A 13,025-nucleotide genomic window follows, 5' to 3' on the forward strand; every position below is an offset into this window, starting at 1 on the left:
CACCCTTTTATCTCGGTACAGAAGTCACTCTTGAGGTTCACCCTTCAACCCTTCAGCCAAAGATTAGGCCCATAAAACCAAACGGGACTAAATGGGCATACCAACACAGGGGCAAGATTGAGAAGGCAGGAAGGGACAGAAAAACTGATAATGGGGAACCCAAGGTCACGAAGGGAGAGTGTTGACATGTCATGGGGTTGGCCATCAATGTCACAAAACAATATGTGTATTAATTGTTTAACAAGAAACTAATTTGCTCTATAAACCTCCATCGAAAGCACAATAAAAAAAATTGTTTTAAAAAGAAAGTAAAAAGTAATTAAAATTAAACGTGTGCCATGCATGGACCAATGATGAAAGCGTGTCACGAAACAGGGCCTATAATTAATCTAGTTCTGACACCCGAGGATCTATAAAAAAACGAACTGAAAAAAATCATGAAAACCAGTGAAATAACATTAATTAAAACAAAAACCAAAAGGTGAAAACACTGAGCCTTTCCACCTATTTTTGAATTTAAAGTGTAACAAATAAGAGATTTAAAATCTAGAATATGTTAATATTATCAACTACAAATCAATGAATTCCAAGAAAAGAAATATTAATTATCAGAAACATTTCTCAATATGGTAGGAACATGCTAGACTCTCAGAAGACTGTGGCTTCTATCCCTGAAAAAACTATTTTTTAATTGTGTTTGTATTTTATTTAGAATATTTAAACTATTTTTATTTAACACCATGTGATCATACATATTTAAGATAATGAAATAGTACAGTTTCAAACTGTACTTATGTTTTATTTTCAAACAACTTATGTTTATTTTCTCCAAACAGGGAAAATAACTGCTTTAAACTATCCACATTACATACATATTTTATAGAGGCAATTTATCAGGGCTGTTAACTATTAACCTTGGATATTTAAAAAGTTGTAATTTGCTGAAAACTAACATCAATCAATTACTTCAAAATACTGAAATTCTCTGGGAGGTAACACACGCGTTGTATCCTTTATAAAGACAAGTTTGTCGTTACAAAGATAAATAGGTATACAGCTTATGCTTCCTTCCCTGCAGGAAATCAAGATATAAAATAATTAAAACATAAATCTGCTCATCGCAAGGCAAAAGACAATTATGTTTGTGAAAACTGAAGAAAACATTTTGATTTTATCATAGCTTTTTTCAACCAGTTCCTGAACACTTAGGCCAAAACTCAACAACAGAATGTGACCTTTAGCATAAGAAAATCATGGCTCCAAAAGCTAGTATCTCTTTCAAGGTTTATTAAAATGTCTATTTGGAGGAAATCCAAATTAAGATAATGGAATTTGACCCTGGTTAGGGTCTATACTTTGGAGTGCTGATCAGATACTGTTCAGTTACTCTAACCCAAATAACAACCATCTTAATTTATAGCATCTCATATGTACACATCACCCATCAGGGATGTTTTCAGTGTAATCCTAGATGTATGGACTAGAAAATGTTAAAGATTCCCTTTAAACCCACACTTTCAAACTGTCATATTTACCATAAATCTATTATATTTTCAAAGTAACAAGAAAAATTGGGCAACAAAATATCCACCATTATCATTCCTTGAAAAGCTGTATGAAGTCTAGATCAAAACAGTGAAAATTATCTCACTTCCTATACACAAGTCTACATCTAATAATGCGGGAAGTAAGCTTCACTTACAAAAAATTAAAGCTTCAATCTTAGAGAAACATTTTACTCATTACCTTTTTGGCTTACTTTGGGTAGAATACCATAAAAAATTAATTTATATGCTAATTAAAATTCCAAATCTTGAACAGTGCTATTAAAAGCTGTGGGTAATTACTTAATTGGCACTATCTTCCAAGTAACAAATATTAAAATACCTAGCTTCTAAACCTTCTCATTTGTACGTGTATACATTATGTTTTAAAAATACTTTTCTCATACAAAAAAAAGATAAAAGGTGACTAAGATATTCTAATGAATTCCATGTGGATTTTTTCCTGGTATTCTTGATGCCATGAGAATACATTCTAAGGTCATCAAAATGCCTTGTCTTAAAGACCATGACCTTTTTCTTGACGTTTTAATTACCAAAAATACCATCTCCAATTTCTTTAGTCTTAGGTTATCCAACCACCATCACTTAAACCAAGTAAGTTCGAGAACCAGAAGGTAAGCAAATATACCTTTGGGCAGCTAAGTGTCATAAGTCAAACTACTAAATATCTACTGAATTCATCGTAAACGTGCTCTTATTCAGAGCCTAGTTTATTTGATACACAGTGAAACCTGTGAGAGCTGTAATGCAACGGGAGTGTTTCTTTTTCCAGGTCTTACAAGTTTTCCGCCTTTGACAGACTGCAGTGTTACCACTTTTCTATCACTATTAGTGGAAAATGTGTGCATTTTCCTTCTCTGACAGGTATCTGCTTACACAGATTCCGGCTTTCACAGGTTTCACCGTATAATTCTAGCAAATTTGATAATCTGGCTTCCCACACCACAGAGAATAAAGTAAGGAGCAGATGACACGGGAAAGACTTCTAGTAGCACACTGTTAACAGCAAGAAGAACACAGGACTAATACCTGTGTTCCACTACAACAGCATTCCTTATCCTTGGTGTTCAGGTATCATTATTTCCCTTTCTCTGCTTCATCATTTGTATTTTTGCATTTTACAGAGATTTCAAATCATTTTGTTACATTTATGTCCTTCCCTTCTGATGAAAGCAGATGAGGTGTTTAAAAAGTGGTAGCTGACAGCTTGACTCTTGAGGAAGGACACCGAAAAGGTATTTAAATAATTAACACAATACTGGAAGGGCCTGGGAAGTGGGTATTTACTTTAGGGGAAACCATCTCCTGGACCTCAACTGCCTTTGTGTCAGTGTTAGATATGATAATTGATGGTCAGGAGGAAAAGGATAACTTGTACTTTTAACACACCATTTGAGGAGGCAAGGGCATTTGCAATATACTTAGATTTTCAAGGGAAAAATTAAAAAAAAAAAAAAAGATGTAGTGACTAAAGTAGTAAACTTCAGTTATCCAGAAAGTTCCCACCATGCATTCCCATTTCCCCATGCTGAGTGGACAAATACAATTTCCGATGAGGCTACAGAGTTTATGAATCTATATATCTCATATGTATCAGGTCTGTTTTTTATGTGGTAGGGTTTTTTTAATTGATTCCCAGTCTTTTCAGAAATCGAAAAATTTATACAGCCTGGAAAATTCGACCACCTTGACCGCCACATGAAAAAAAGCTTTGCGCTTTACATTTGCCCAATCTGGTGAATAGAAGGCACCTTTAGAATAAACACATTTTTTAATCTCCCAACATTTATACTGAAGCTTGGTACTTGGCCCAGCTTTTTTATCTTACTGATCCGAGTACTGTCTACATCTAAATATCTGTATGTTTTCCACGGTTTTCACTCAGCACAATTGTCTGTTTAGTCAACCCTGTAACAGTAAAATGTCACTTAAGCAAGTCCTGAATTTAAAATTGACTCTTTTAATTCAAGACAAAAGGTGTTAATTTCCCTCAAAAGCTTTTCATTTGGTCGTATGCTATCATGTAATGATTCAGACAAAGCCACTTGAGATCGCTAAAGCATAATTTTAATTACCCACCATTTTTTAAATTGTGATATGTCTACTAATAAATAGAGAAAATCCACCCGCAAACGATCTGTTCTGCAACGTTATTAGATATCAAAAATCCATATGCCACATCCAATTTTTTTTAAACCTCAATTTTTCAGCGCGTTTCATAATTTCATTTGCATGTCTTGGTTCCACATGAAATATGCGTTATGGAAATAATACATATTTTCTGGGGTTGGCTTTAATAGGTGTCAAGTCCCTTATGTACATCAGCAGCAGCTCACCCTGGCGACGCTTGATTAAAAAAAAAAAAATCAAGAAAAGAAAAAACCTGCTTGTGTCCAGGAGCCAGCAGCGCCCACTAGGAGAGGGAGGCGGAAGCCTGGGAGGCGTGGGGCCGGATTGGGGGACCATTTGGGTGGCCCTGGAGTGAAACACTATACCGTCGGGGGCGGGGCGGGAGGGAGTGGGGGTGCATACGTTGGAAATTTTCCTAAGCCAAGGTCCACGGTTCCTCAGTTTGCGGCTGGGGGGCACGCCGCGGATAGCTCGCTTTCTCGGGGTGACACCCCCCACTTCAGCAGGCAGGGACAGAAAGAACAAGGAATGATTTTCTTCTGCCATCCAAAAGGCCGACATTGCCAAGCAAAGAAAGAAATGTCTTCCCTCTCATCCTGCGCCCCCCAACCACCAGCACCTTGAAACGCAAAGAAAAAACCAGCCGCAGCGAAGCCCCTGCGGCGCGAGGGTGGGATTGAAGGGCCCAGATTTCCCAAGCGGAGGCCGCCGGGAAGGGAGGGCGCGCGGAGAGGGAAAGGGAGCGGCGGCGGCGGCGGCGGCGGCGGCGGCGGCGGCGGCGGCGGCGGCGGCGGGTTCCTGCACCGCCCCACCTCCCCGCCGTCCCCCAGTTCCGGGAATGGGGAGGGGGCCGGGGCTGTCGCGGGGCTCCGCAGCCCCCGGCCCGGCTCCCGCGCCCTCCGGCCCGCGCCGCGCCCCGCCCCCGCCGGCTGGCGGCGACAGGAAGGGGGAGGGGAGGCCGGCTGGCCGCGCCACCGCCCCCCGCCCGCGCCCGCCGCCCCCAGCCCTGCGGCGCTGCCTCCGGAGGTACCTGTCGGCGCCGAAAGGTCAGGGTTGGGGCCCTCGGCGGGGTCAGGCCCGCGTTTGTCCGCCCCCCACACACACCCCCTTCCTCTCTACCTCGTTCTTCTCGCCCTTCTCCGTGGCCGCGGTGGCTTCGGTGCCCGCGGCGGCCGCTCCCTCCTGCTTCGAGGTGGACGGCCCCGGCTGCTCGTCCTCTAGGACCACGATTGTGGCGGTCGCATCAGCGGCTGCCACGGTGGCTGCCACTGCGGCGGTGTCCGGCTCCATGGCGTTGGAGCAGGGACGAGGAAGGGGACGAGGGCTCCGGGGCGGCGACAGTGGCTGCTCTGGAAAGAGCTAGATGGAGCCGGGGTGAGGAATCACTCCGCTTCCAACCCCTTCGCTCGGCCCCCCCTTCTTTAAATAACCCTCAACCCTGCCCCACTTCCGTCCACCCACCCTACGTCATGGCCTCCCCCCGTCGCCCTCCCCCCTGCCTCCACCCCCCCTCAACGATCGCGAGACTCCCCCTCCCCACCCAGAGCCCGGGCGGGCCCCGCGCGACCAACTGTTGCCTGGGTGTGGGGCGCGGACAGGGGTGGAAGCGGGAACCCACGGCCACGGCCCCCTACAAATCTTCTTCCCCACACGCCCCCAACAGTCAGCCGAGCTCCCCTCGCAGAAGTGTGCAGAAGGAATCCTCTTTGCCTGAAATCTGCTCTTTGTACCTCAGGGCGCTCTCCCCTCCTTGCACAAAGAACTTTTCCTCGGCTTCTAACTGTTCTGTAGCAGGTCATTCTTACCGTTTTCAAAACCCGGAACGCCTCTGGGGACTGACCTTTCCCAGGTCTCTAAGCGGGAATTGGTGGAGCTATACCTACCATCCTAAATTCTTCAAAAGGAGAAGCACTCCTTGCATCTCCTGATTGCAGCTGCAAACACTCACAAGGCAAAGCCTGGCTCTTGGGTTTTATGCATGTTTGCTCTTTTTTCCAACTCTGATACCTGTCAGAAGGCCCATCTGCAGAACCTTTCTTTTGCCTTAGCCACTGAATTTTAAAACTCCTGGGGGGCAAGGTCAAGGGTCCCAGAGAATCTGAGGTAGCATATGGTGGGTACCAAGTACGTGTGATTGGATTGAATCGCTGTGATTTTTTTAGTGCTCTTCCTATTCACACTCCCTTTGTTGTTATTTGGTAGTAATTGAGCACTGATGATATACATGATTATGGGTATGAAAGCACTTTGTAAAGGGTGCAACACTATGCAAAGGAACTATTAAATATTATTGTTACTATTTCTCCTCAACATTTATTTTGATCCATAATGAGAAGATTTACATCCAAGCTTTCAAATTTCAGTCATTAGGGACACAAGATAACAAAACATACAAAAAACAGCATAGCAAACAACAACCACAAAGTCTACAATTTCCAAAATGAAGCAAATACTTCCCAAAGTGAAAAAAAACAAATCATGGTTAATTTCCCTTGATGTTGTTAGGTGCCGTCGGGTCAGCTCTGACTCATAGCGACCCTATGGGACAGAATAGAACTGCGCCATAGGGTTTCCAAGGAGCATCTGGTGGATTCAAACTGCTGACCTTTTGGTCAGCCACCATAGCTCTTAACCACTGTGCCACCAGGGCTCAAATTCCCTTGATAGACCCTCCATACCCTCTTAATGGGTATGGGTTTATACCCTCCTAAATTACCAATCTTAAATGAGGTGTGTGTGATATCTGGAAACAGCAGGAAAGCGTTCCCTCCCCCCCCCCAAAAAAACCCTTTTCCCTGGGGATTATATTCTAAATTCCTTTCTGCTTTAAAAATGTGAATCCTTAATGCAAAAACCATGTGACCTTTTCAGCTATTATTGAATCATTTACACCTTAGTGCAAATGAGTGTATGATCCTATCTGGGAACTGACTTTGAGTGAGAAAAAAAAAAGAGGCTAAGAGCAGGACACTGGTGACTGAAGGGGTGTGCTGCTGAAAGCAGGGGCTGATAGTGCTGATTACTTTTATTATGTTCCTCTCACTTAGATTCCCACTGCCCCCGGCCCCCATGTTTCTTAGCCTGGAGTGCACATGTGTACTATCCAAGGGGAAATAGGGAGCCTCAGTAAAAAATGGCTCATATTTCTGGAGCATCAACTTTACTCAAAAAATGGCACAAAATTAAGCCTCTTAACTGATCATTTTAAACACAGTTTTTTTCTGTTAAAATGCGCAGATGTATTAAGGAGTGGACTGCAGAATTTGGAGTGTCTCCAAAGAAAAGCTTGAAACTTCCAGTTAGACATTCTCACCCTTTCCCACTCCCTGTTCAATCTTTAAAGGCCCTTTGGTGGGAAAGTTCAAAAAGGACCATAAGACACAATGCTGTAATTCATGCACCCACCTAACTTAAGAAGAGCCCTTCCAGATAATGGCAGTGGAGGATTTCTTTGTCACCAAGCTGTGAGTATGGGGGAAACCCTGGTGGTGTAGTGGTTAAGTGCTATGGCTGCTAACCAAAGGTCGGCAGTTCGAATCTGCCAGGCGCTCCTTGGAAGCTCTATAGGGCAGTTTTACTCTGTCCTATAGGGTTGCTATGAGTTGAAATCAACTCGATGGCAGCGGGTTTCGTTTTGGTATGGTGGGTATGGGAAGATAGGATCCCATTTCTTTTCCTGGGGCTTCAAAGGAGAAAGGCTCAAGAAATATTGGTTAAATGTAACCAGTGTCACTGAACAAATTGTGCAGAAATTGTTAAATGGGAACTGAATAAACTTTCACCAAAAACTCAATAAAATATTATTTTAAAAAAATAAATATTGTGTATTGATGTGCTCCTGTTTGCAAGGAAACTTTATTCCACTGTATTTCTCATGGCAAAATGTATAGCATACTCGTTATATTGTGGGTTCAATGCACTTTTGTGAGGAAATCTGAGAAACTCATCCCTTTATAACACCTTTTCTGCGGAAACGTGTTCCAAGTTCCAAAAAGAAAAAGAACTTAGAAATTAATTTGGGGGACAGAACATATGTGTACATTGAAGATTTTTCATGTATGTATAATATGATCCTCCATTTTCTAGAGGACACCACTGAAAATGCTCCCAAGTATATGAATTTGGCCGTAAAGATCGATGCTTGGTCAATAGTCCTTGCCACAGGATTCATGTAAACACTGCCCTTTGACTTGTGGCAGCAGCTGCTATTTACAGAGCATGTGCTACCCCTATTTGCAAATCTGTCTAAAATTCGTGATCTATAGACTTTGTTCAACAAGAGTTACCTCTCTTCTGATCTTATTCAGCACCTTGCTCTGTTACTGCTTTCTCCTGTTATGTGTCTTCATTCAAAATGGTCTTTAATTGCTCCACTCTCTTGGGGTTGGAGAACAAAGCGACATTTTTATAAAGAACTATGAGACCATATTTGGGAACCTCAAAGTGAATGCTAGTCTACTGGACAATGTGTCCATGTTGGTAGATTGTGAATGTTGTAGAGGTTGTCCAGTAGTCATTTTCACATAGCCCAACTTGTTTTGCTACCAGAATGCAGGTCCACTGGTGGTATTAAATGTTTTTGTAAAGTTCATAAAGGCAAGGTCAAGGGCTTGATGTTCCTTCTCTTATCCTGTGTCTGAAATTTATCATCAAAACCACAGTATGACTTAAAACCACATTGTTATCCCACTGGTGACTGTTCTTTAGAAGCTAGTACGAAAGATTCTGGCTGGTCACACTGTCTTGCTTAAAACTCTAGTAACCATGCTGTTCATATCAGTAAACTTTCTCACCATTATTCTTGAAGACACTTATGATGATGGCCTCTTTGAAAATGTGATATTTCTTTGCTGCCGTGTATGCTAAAGAAAAGGAAATAGTAACAGCTTTTTTTTTTTTTTTTTTAGTATATTGGGGTTTTTTTTGTGTTTTAGTGTACTTCTATTGTTTCTCGAGCACCCGCTGTTGTATCAGGACTGTGCTAGGTTCTTTCCATATGATGTGTAATAAAAAAAAAAAAAGTTTTTTTTTAATTGCCATGATAATTCCATGAAACAAATATTATTATCCCTATTTTCCAGATGAGAAAACTGAGAGTCAGAGAGGCTAAATAACTCATCTGAGGTTCCACAGCTAGTAAGTGACCAAAGCCAGATTCAAATCCTGGACTGTCTGGCTCCACACCTCATCTTTCCACTTCACCTTTATTAAGTTCTCTATTCTTCACAGGGCTTTCTCCTTGACAGTAGAAATCATATTGAGAAAATGGTGGAAAAATATGTCTGCCACCTGTTGCTAGCTTTATGAGGAAACATTGTCACTCTTACAGCTCTGGTAGTATGTACTTATCCAGATAACTTCTTTAGCTCTACATAAATGTGTAAGGTGTAAGGTGGAAATTGGAGAATAATTTGGGATTCTTGCATGTACCTAAAATATATTCTCAGAACAGTAATGGGACTTGGGACAATTAAGATACCAAAACCCATTTGCTGTCAAGTCAATTCCGATTCATAGAGACGCTATAGGACAGAGTAGAACTGCCCCCATGGGGTTTCCAAGGTTGTAACCTTTACAGAACCCTATGGGGACAGTTCTACTCTGTCCTATAAGGTCGCTATGAGTCAGAATCGACTCCACGGCAACAGGTTTGGGTTTTTTTGGGCGGGGGGAGTTAGTCTTTATGGGAGCAGACCGCCACATTTTTCTCCCCGCGGAGCAACTGGTAGGTTCAAACTGCTGACCTTCTGGTTAGCAGCTGAGAGCTTAACCACTGTGCCACCAGGGCTCCTTAATTAAAGGAGGGGGAAAACCTAATGGAAATAACTTAGATATCCAAGAGAGGATTTGCAAAACATTGTATAGTATATTCACAAATGGAATACTATGTGGCCATTAAGAATGATTACCTAAATATGTATCTGTTGACATGGAAAATATGTTCCTCATATATTAAGTGAAAAAAGGGCAGACAACAAAATAGAGTGATCCCATTAAAAAAATAAATAATCCATTTACATAAATATATTTCCATAAAACAAAAAGCCTGGAAGGTTCTACTCCAAATGTTAGCAGTAGTTATAGCAAGGTGGTGGAATTCTGAATGATTTTTTTCTTACATTTGCTTCTCTATTCTAATTTTTCTCAGTGAAGGTATATTACTTTTATAATAAATAACTAATGTTTTAAAAGGTAAGTCAAAAAACATCGCTTGAAACTGGACAGGTTGAAATAATCCTGGCAGAAGGAGTATGTACTAGTGGACAGGGTGAGTCAAAAAAAAAAGAAAAAGACGAATTTCGTACTGAAGACACAGTGCAGTTGTTTACTGTGTCATGTAATGCAATATATATTGTAGTGTTTACAAGAAGGTTACCTGGTTGAGGAAGTGTTCTTGACATTATGTTTTTAAGTTGTATGTAAAAGGATTTTTCTACTTTGAAAATAATCAAGCAAAACCTAGCTCAAGAAAAAGATATTGCAAATTTTTTGAAATGCTCTCTTCTGTGAAATTCTATCCACCAATACATGCCCTAGAACATGAAACAGATGCTAAATAATCCTAACTGAGTTTGCTATAGGCACAGTATTATCTCTGCTGAACGTTCTCAGAGGCCGCCTAGCACAGTAATTACCAGCTTGGGCTCTAGAGTCAGGGAGACCTAGAGTTGGAATTCTAGCAAATGATTTAACCTCCCTAAGCCTCAAATTTGCATCTATAAAATGGATATAAGGATACCTAACTCAAAGGAGTTTTATGAGGATTAAATGAAAAAGTGTATGTAAAACATTTAGCATGGTCTTGCCATGTAATATGCACTCAGTGGACGGTAGTTAACAAAAAGTCAAAAAAGGGGTGAGTGCTTTGAGCTTTAGACTGAGCCAAGGAGAAAGCCAGGATATGGGAGATTAAGTCTGAAGTCAGTCCTAAACCAAAGTGGGAATAATGCAGAACTGTTGTTTGCCAGGAGCCCTGGTGGCACAGTGATTAAGAGCTTGCCTGCAAACCAAAATGTTAGCAGTTCAAATCCACTAGCTGCTCCTTGGAAACCCTATGGGGCAGTTCTACTCTGTCCTATACGGTTGCTGTGAGTCAGAATCGACTCCACAGCAATGGGTTTGGTTTGGTTTTTGGGGGGTTGTTTGCCAAGTTAATTTTCTCCGTGTTCATTATCATTTACTAGGGTCAACAATTTGGCTCCATTGCACTTTCCCAAAGGTACCTTCTGAAGAATGGCAGTAAATAGGAGAGAAGGTCAGGACACTCCCCTGCATAGACTGTGTCCTCCTTGAGGATAGAAACCATATCTGACTCATCTTTGTTAAAGGAGTAAATGAAATGAGGTAGGAGGGAAGGGGGTCCAAGGGCTGGCTTCCTAGCCACACTGTGTCCTCCACCCTCCACATGTACCCTTCAAACTCTGTGTTGCTGCTGTGGTTTCTCTCATTTTTCCTCCTTCATCTTTGGCCCTAGGTGTCCATTTTTGCTAGATTTCACAAGCATAATAATATATTTATGTAACAGTTATCAAGGCTCTTGTATAGCTTATCCACTATGCACAGAACAAGATACCAGGACAGGGCTTCGAACAGGTTCATTCTGGTTCAAACCCCTGCTGAAAATTTGCATTTCTAACAAGTTAAGAGAAACAAGTTACCTGCTGAGAATTTCCAAATGTACTGAACCAGAATCTACATTTTTAACAAGATCCCCAGGTGATTCTTACATACAACTTCCTGGGACTTGTTAGAAGTAGTTCTCAAACTTTAGCATATCAGTATCACCTGGAGGACTTGTTCAAACACAGGTGGCTGGGTCTATCTCCAGAGTTTCTGAATCAGGTTTGGGGTGGAGTTAAGAATTTGCATTTCTAACAAGTTCCTAGGTGGTGCTGATGCTGCTGGCTGGAGACCACACTCTGAGAACCAGTGCCCTAGAACTAAAAAAAAAAAAAATTTTTTTTTTTTTTTTAAGGATTGGCAAATTTTTTCCGTAAAGGGCCAGGTAGTAAATATTGAGGCTTTGTGGGCCATAAGTGCTCTGTTGCAACTACTCAAATCTGCCATTGTAACATGAAAGCAGCCATAGACAATAGTGAAACAAATGAGTATGGCTGGGTTCCAATAAAACTTCATTTATGGCCACTGAAATTTGAATTTCATATAATGAAATGTTATTCTCCTTTTTATTTCTTCAACAATTTAAAAAAAAATGTAAAGGCCATTCTTAGCTCGAGGGCCATACAAAAAACAGACAGTGGGCTATGTTCGCCCACCCCTGTGTAAAAGAGACTTGGTATGGAAGGAAGGCAAAACAAACACAAGTGGGGAAAAAAAAACATAACAAAGCAATAAGCACACAAATAGGTGTTTAGCCTCAATAGTTGTTGTTTTTGTTGCTGCCCTTGGTTGCTGTTGAGTTGATTTCGACTCCTGGAGACCCCATGTGTGTCAGAGTAGAACTGCTCTATAGGGTTTTCACAGCTGTGACCTTCTGGAAGCATATCACCAGGCCTGTCTTCCAAGGTGCCTCTGAGTGGGTTCGAACTGCCAACCTTTCAGTTAGTAGTCGAGCACTTAAGCGTTTGTGCCACCCACCCAGGTTGGGTAGTCATCAGGGAAATGTAAGGTAAAACCACAATGAGCTACTACTACACATCCACTAGAATGGCTAAATTTTTTAAAGACTGACAATACCAAGAGTTGATGAGAATGGGGAGGAATAACTCATACAGTGCAGGTGGGAGTGTAAATTGTACAATTACTTTGAAAATCAGTTTAGCATTATTAACTAGAGTTGAACACCTGTGCACCGTATTGTAGACACAGAGATGTGCCACCCAGATTCTCTTTCAAGGAAGGACGTTCTGCCCAGATACGGAGAATACAATCAGCAGATAGCCTCTAGCTGTCAGCTCCTTGAGGGTCTACCTTAGATACAGAGAGCTGCTTTGCCCAAGGTCATGCCCTTCCTAAGGTGATTAAGCAAGGCAGGGGCGTAAAGGACCCTTTTCCATGGTTGTTGCAGAACACACTGATAGGTACTACTTGTTCCAAAGCTCCATGCCAGGGTGACTCAAGCCTTGCCCGATTTGTATCACAGTTCATCTTCTCCCTCTGCCCAATCTACTTGCTCCACCTTTCTTTCACGGTTGTTGATTCCTAATAAACATCTCGTACCCAACACTCCATCTCAGCTTCTGCTTCTGGAGACCCAAACCTTCGATACCTTTGACCTAGCAATTCCACCAGAATTATGTACCCTATAAGGAACCCTGGTATCACGACAGTTAAGCACTCAGCTGCTAACCAAAAGGTTGGCGGTTCAAA

General features: G+C 41.8%; 1 protein-coding gene across 3 annotated transcripts in view; it reads right to left on the minus strand.

Annotated features, from left to right (window-relative positions):
* SMARCA1 (SWI/SNF related, matrix associated, actin dependent regulator of chromatin, subfamily a, member 1) overlaps positions 1-5,080 on the minus strand; it is a 69,262-nt gene extending 64,182 nt beyond the window's left edge. For all 3 annotated transcript variants that reach the window (XM_064277567.1, XM_064277566.1, XM_064277565.1), the window contains exon 1: positions 4,815-5,080. In XM_064277567.1, the coding sequence (XP_064133637.1) occupies positions 4,815-4,985 (171 nt within the window). In that variant the 5' untranslated portion in view covers positions 4,986-5,080. The remainder of the gene's footprint in view (positions 1-4,814) is intronic.
* Between the last annotated feature and the right edge of the window lie 7,945 nt (positions 5,081-13,025).

Source organism: Loxodonta africana, chromosome X (genome assembly GCF_030014295.1).
Source record: "Loxodonta africana isolate mLoxAfr1 chromosome X, mLoxAfr1.hap2, whole genome shotgun sequence".
NCBI classification, from domain to species: domain Eukaryota; kingdom Metazoa; phylum Chordata; class Mammalia; order Proboscidea; family Elephantidae; genus Loxodonta; species Loxodonta africana.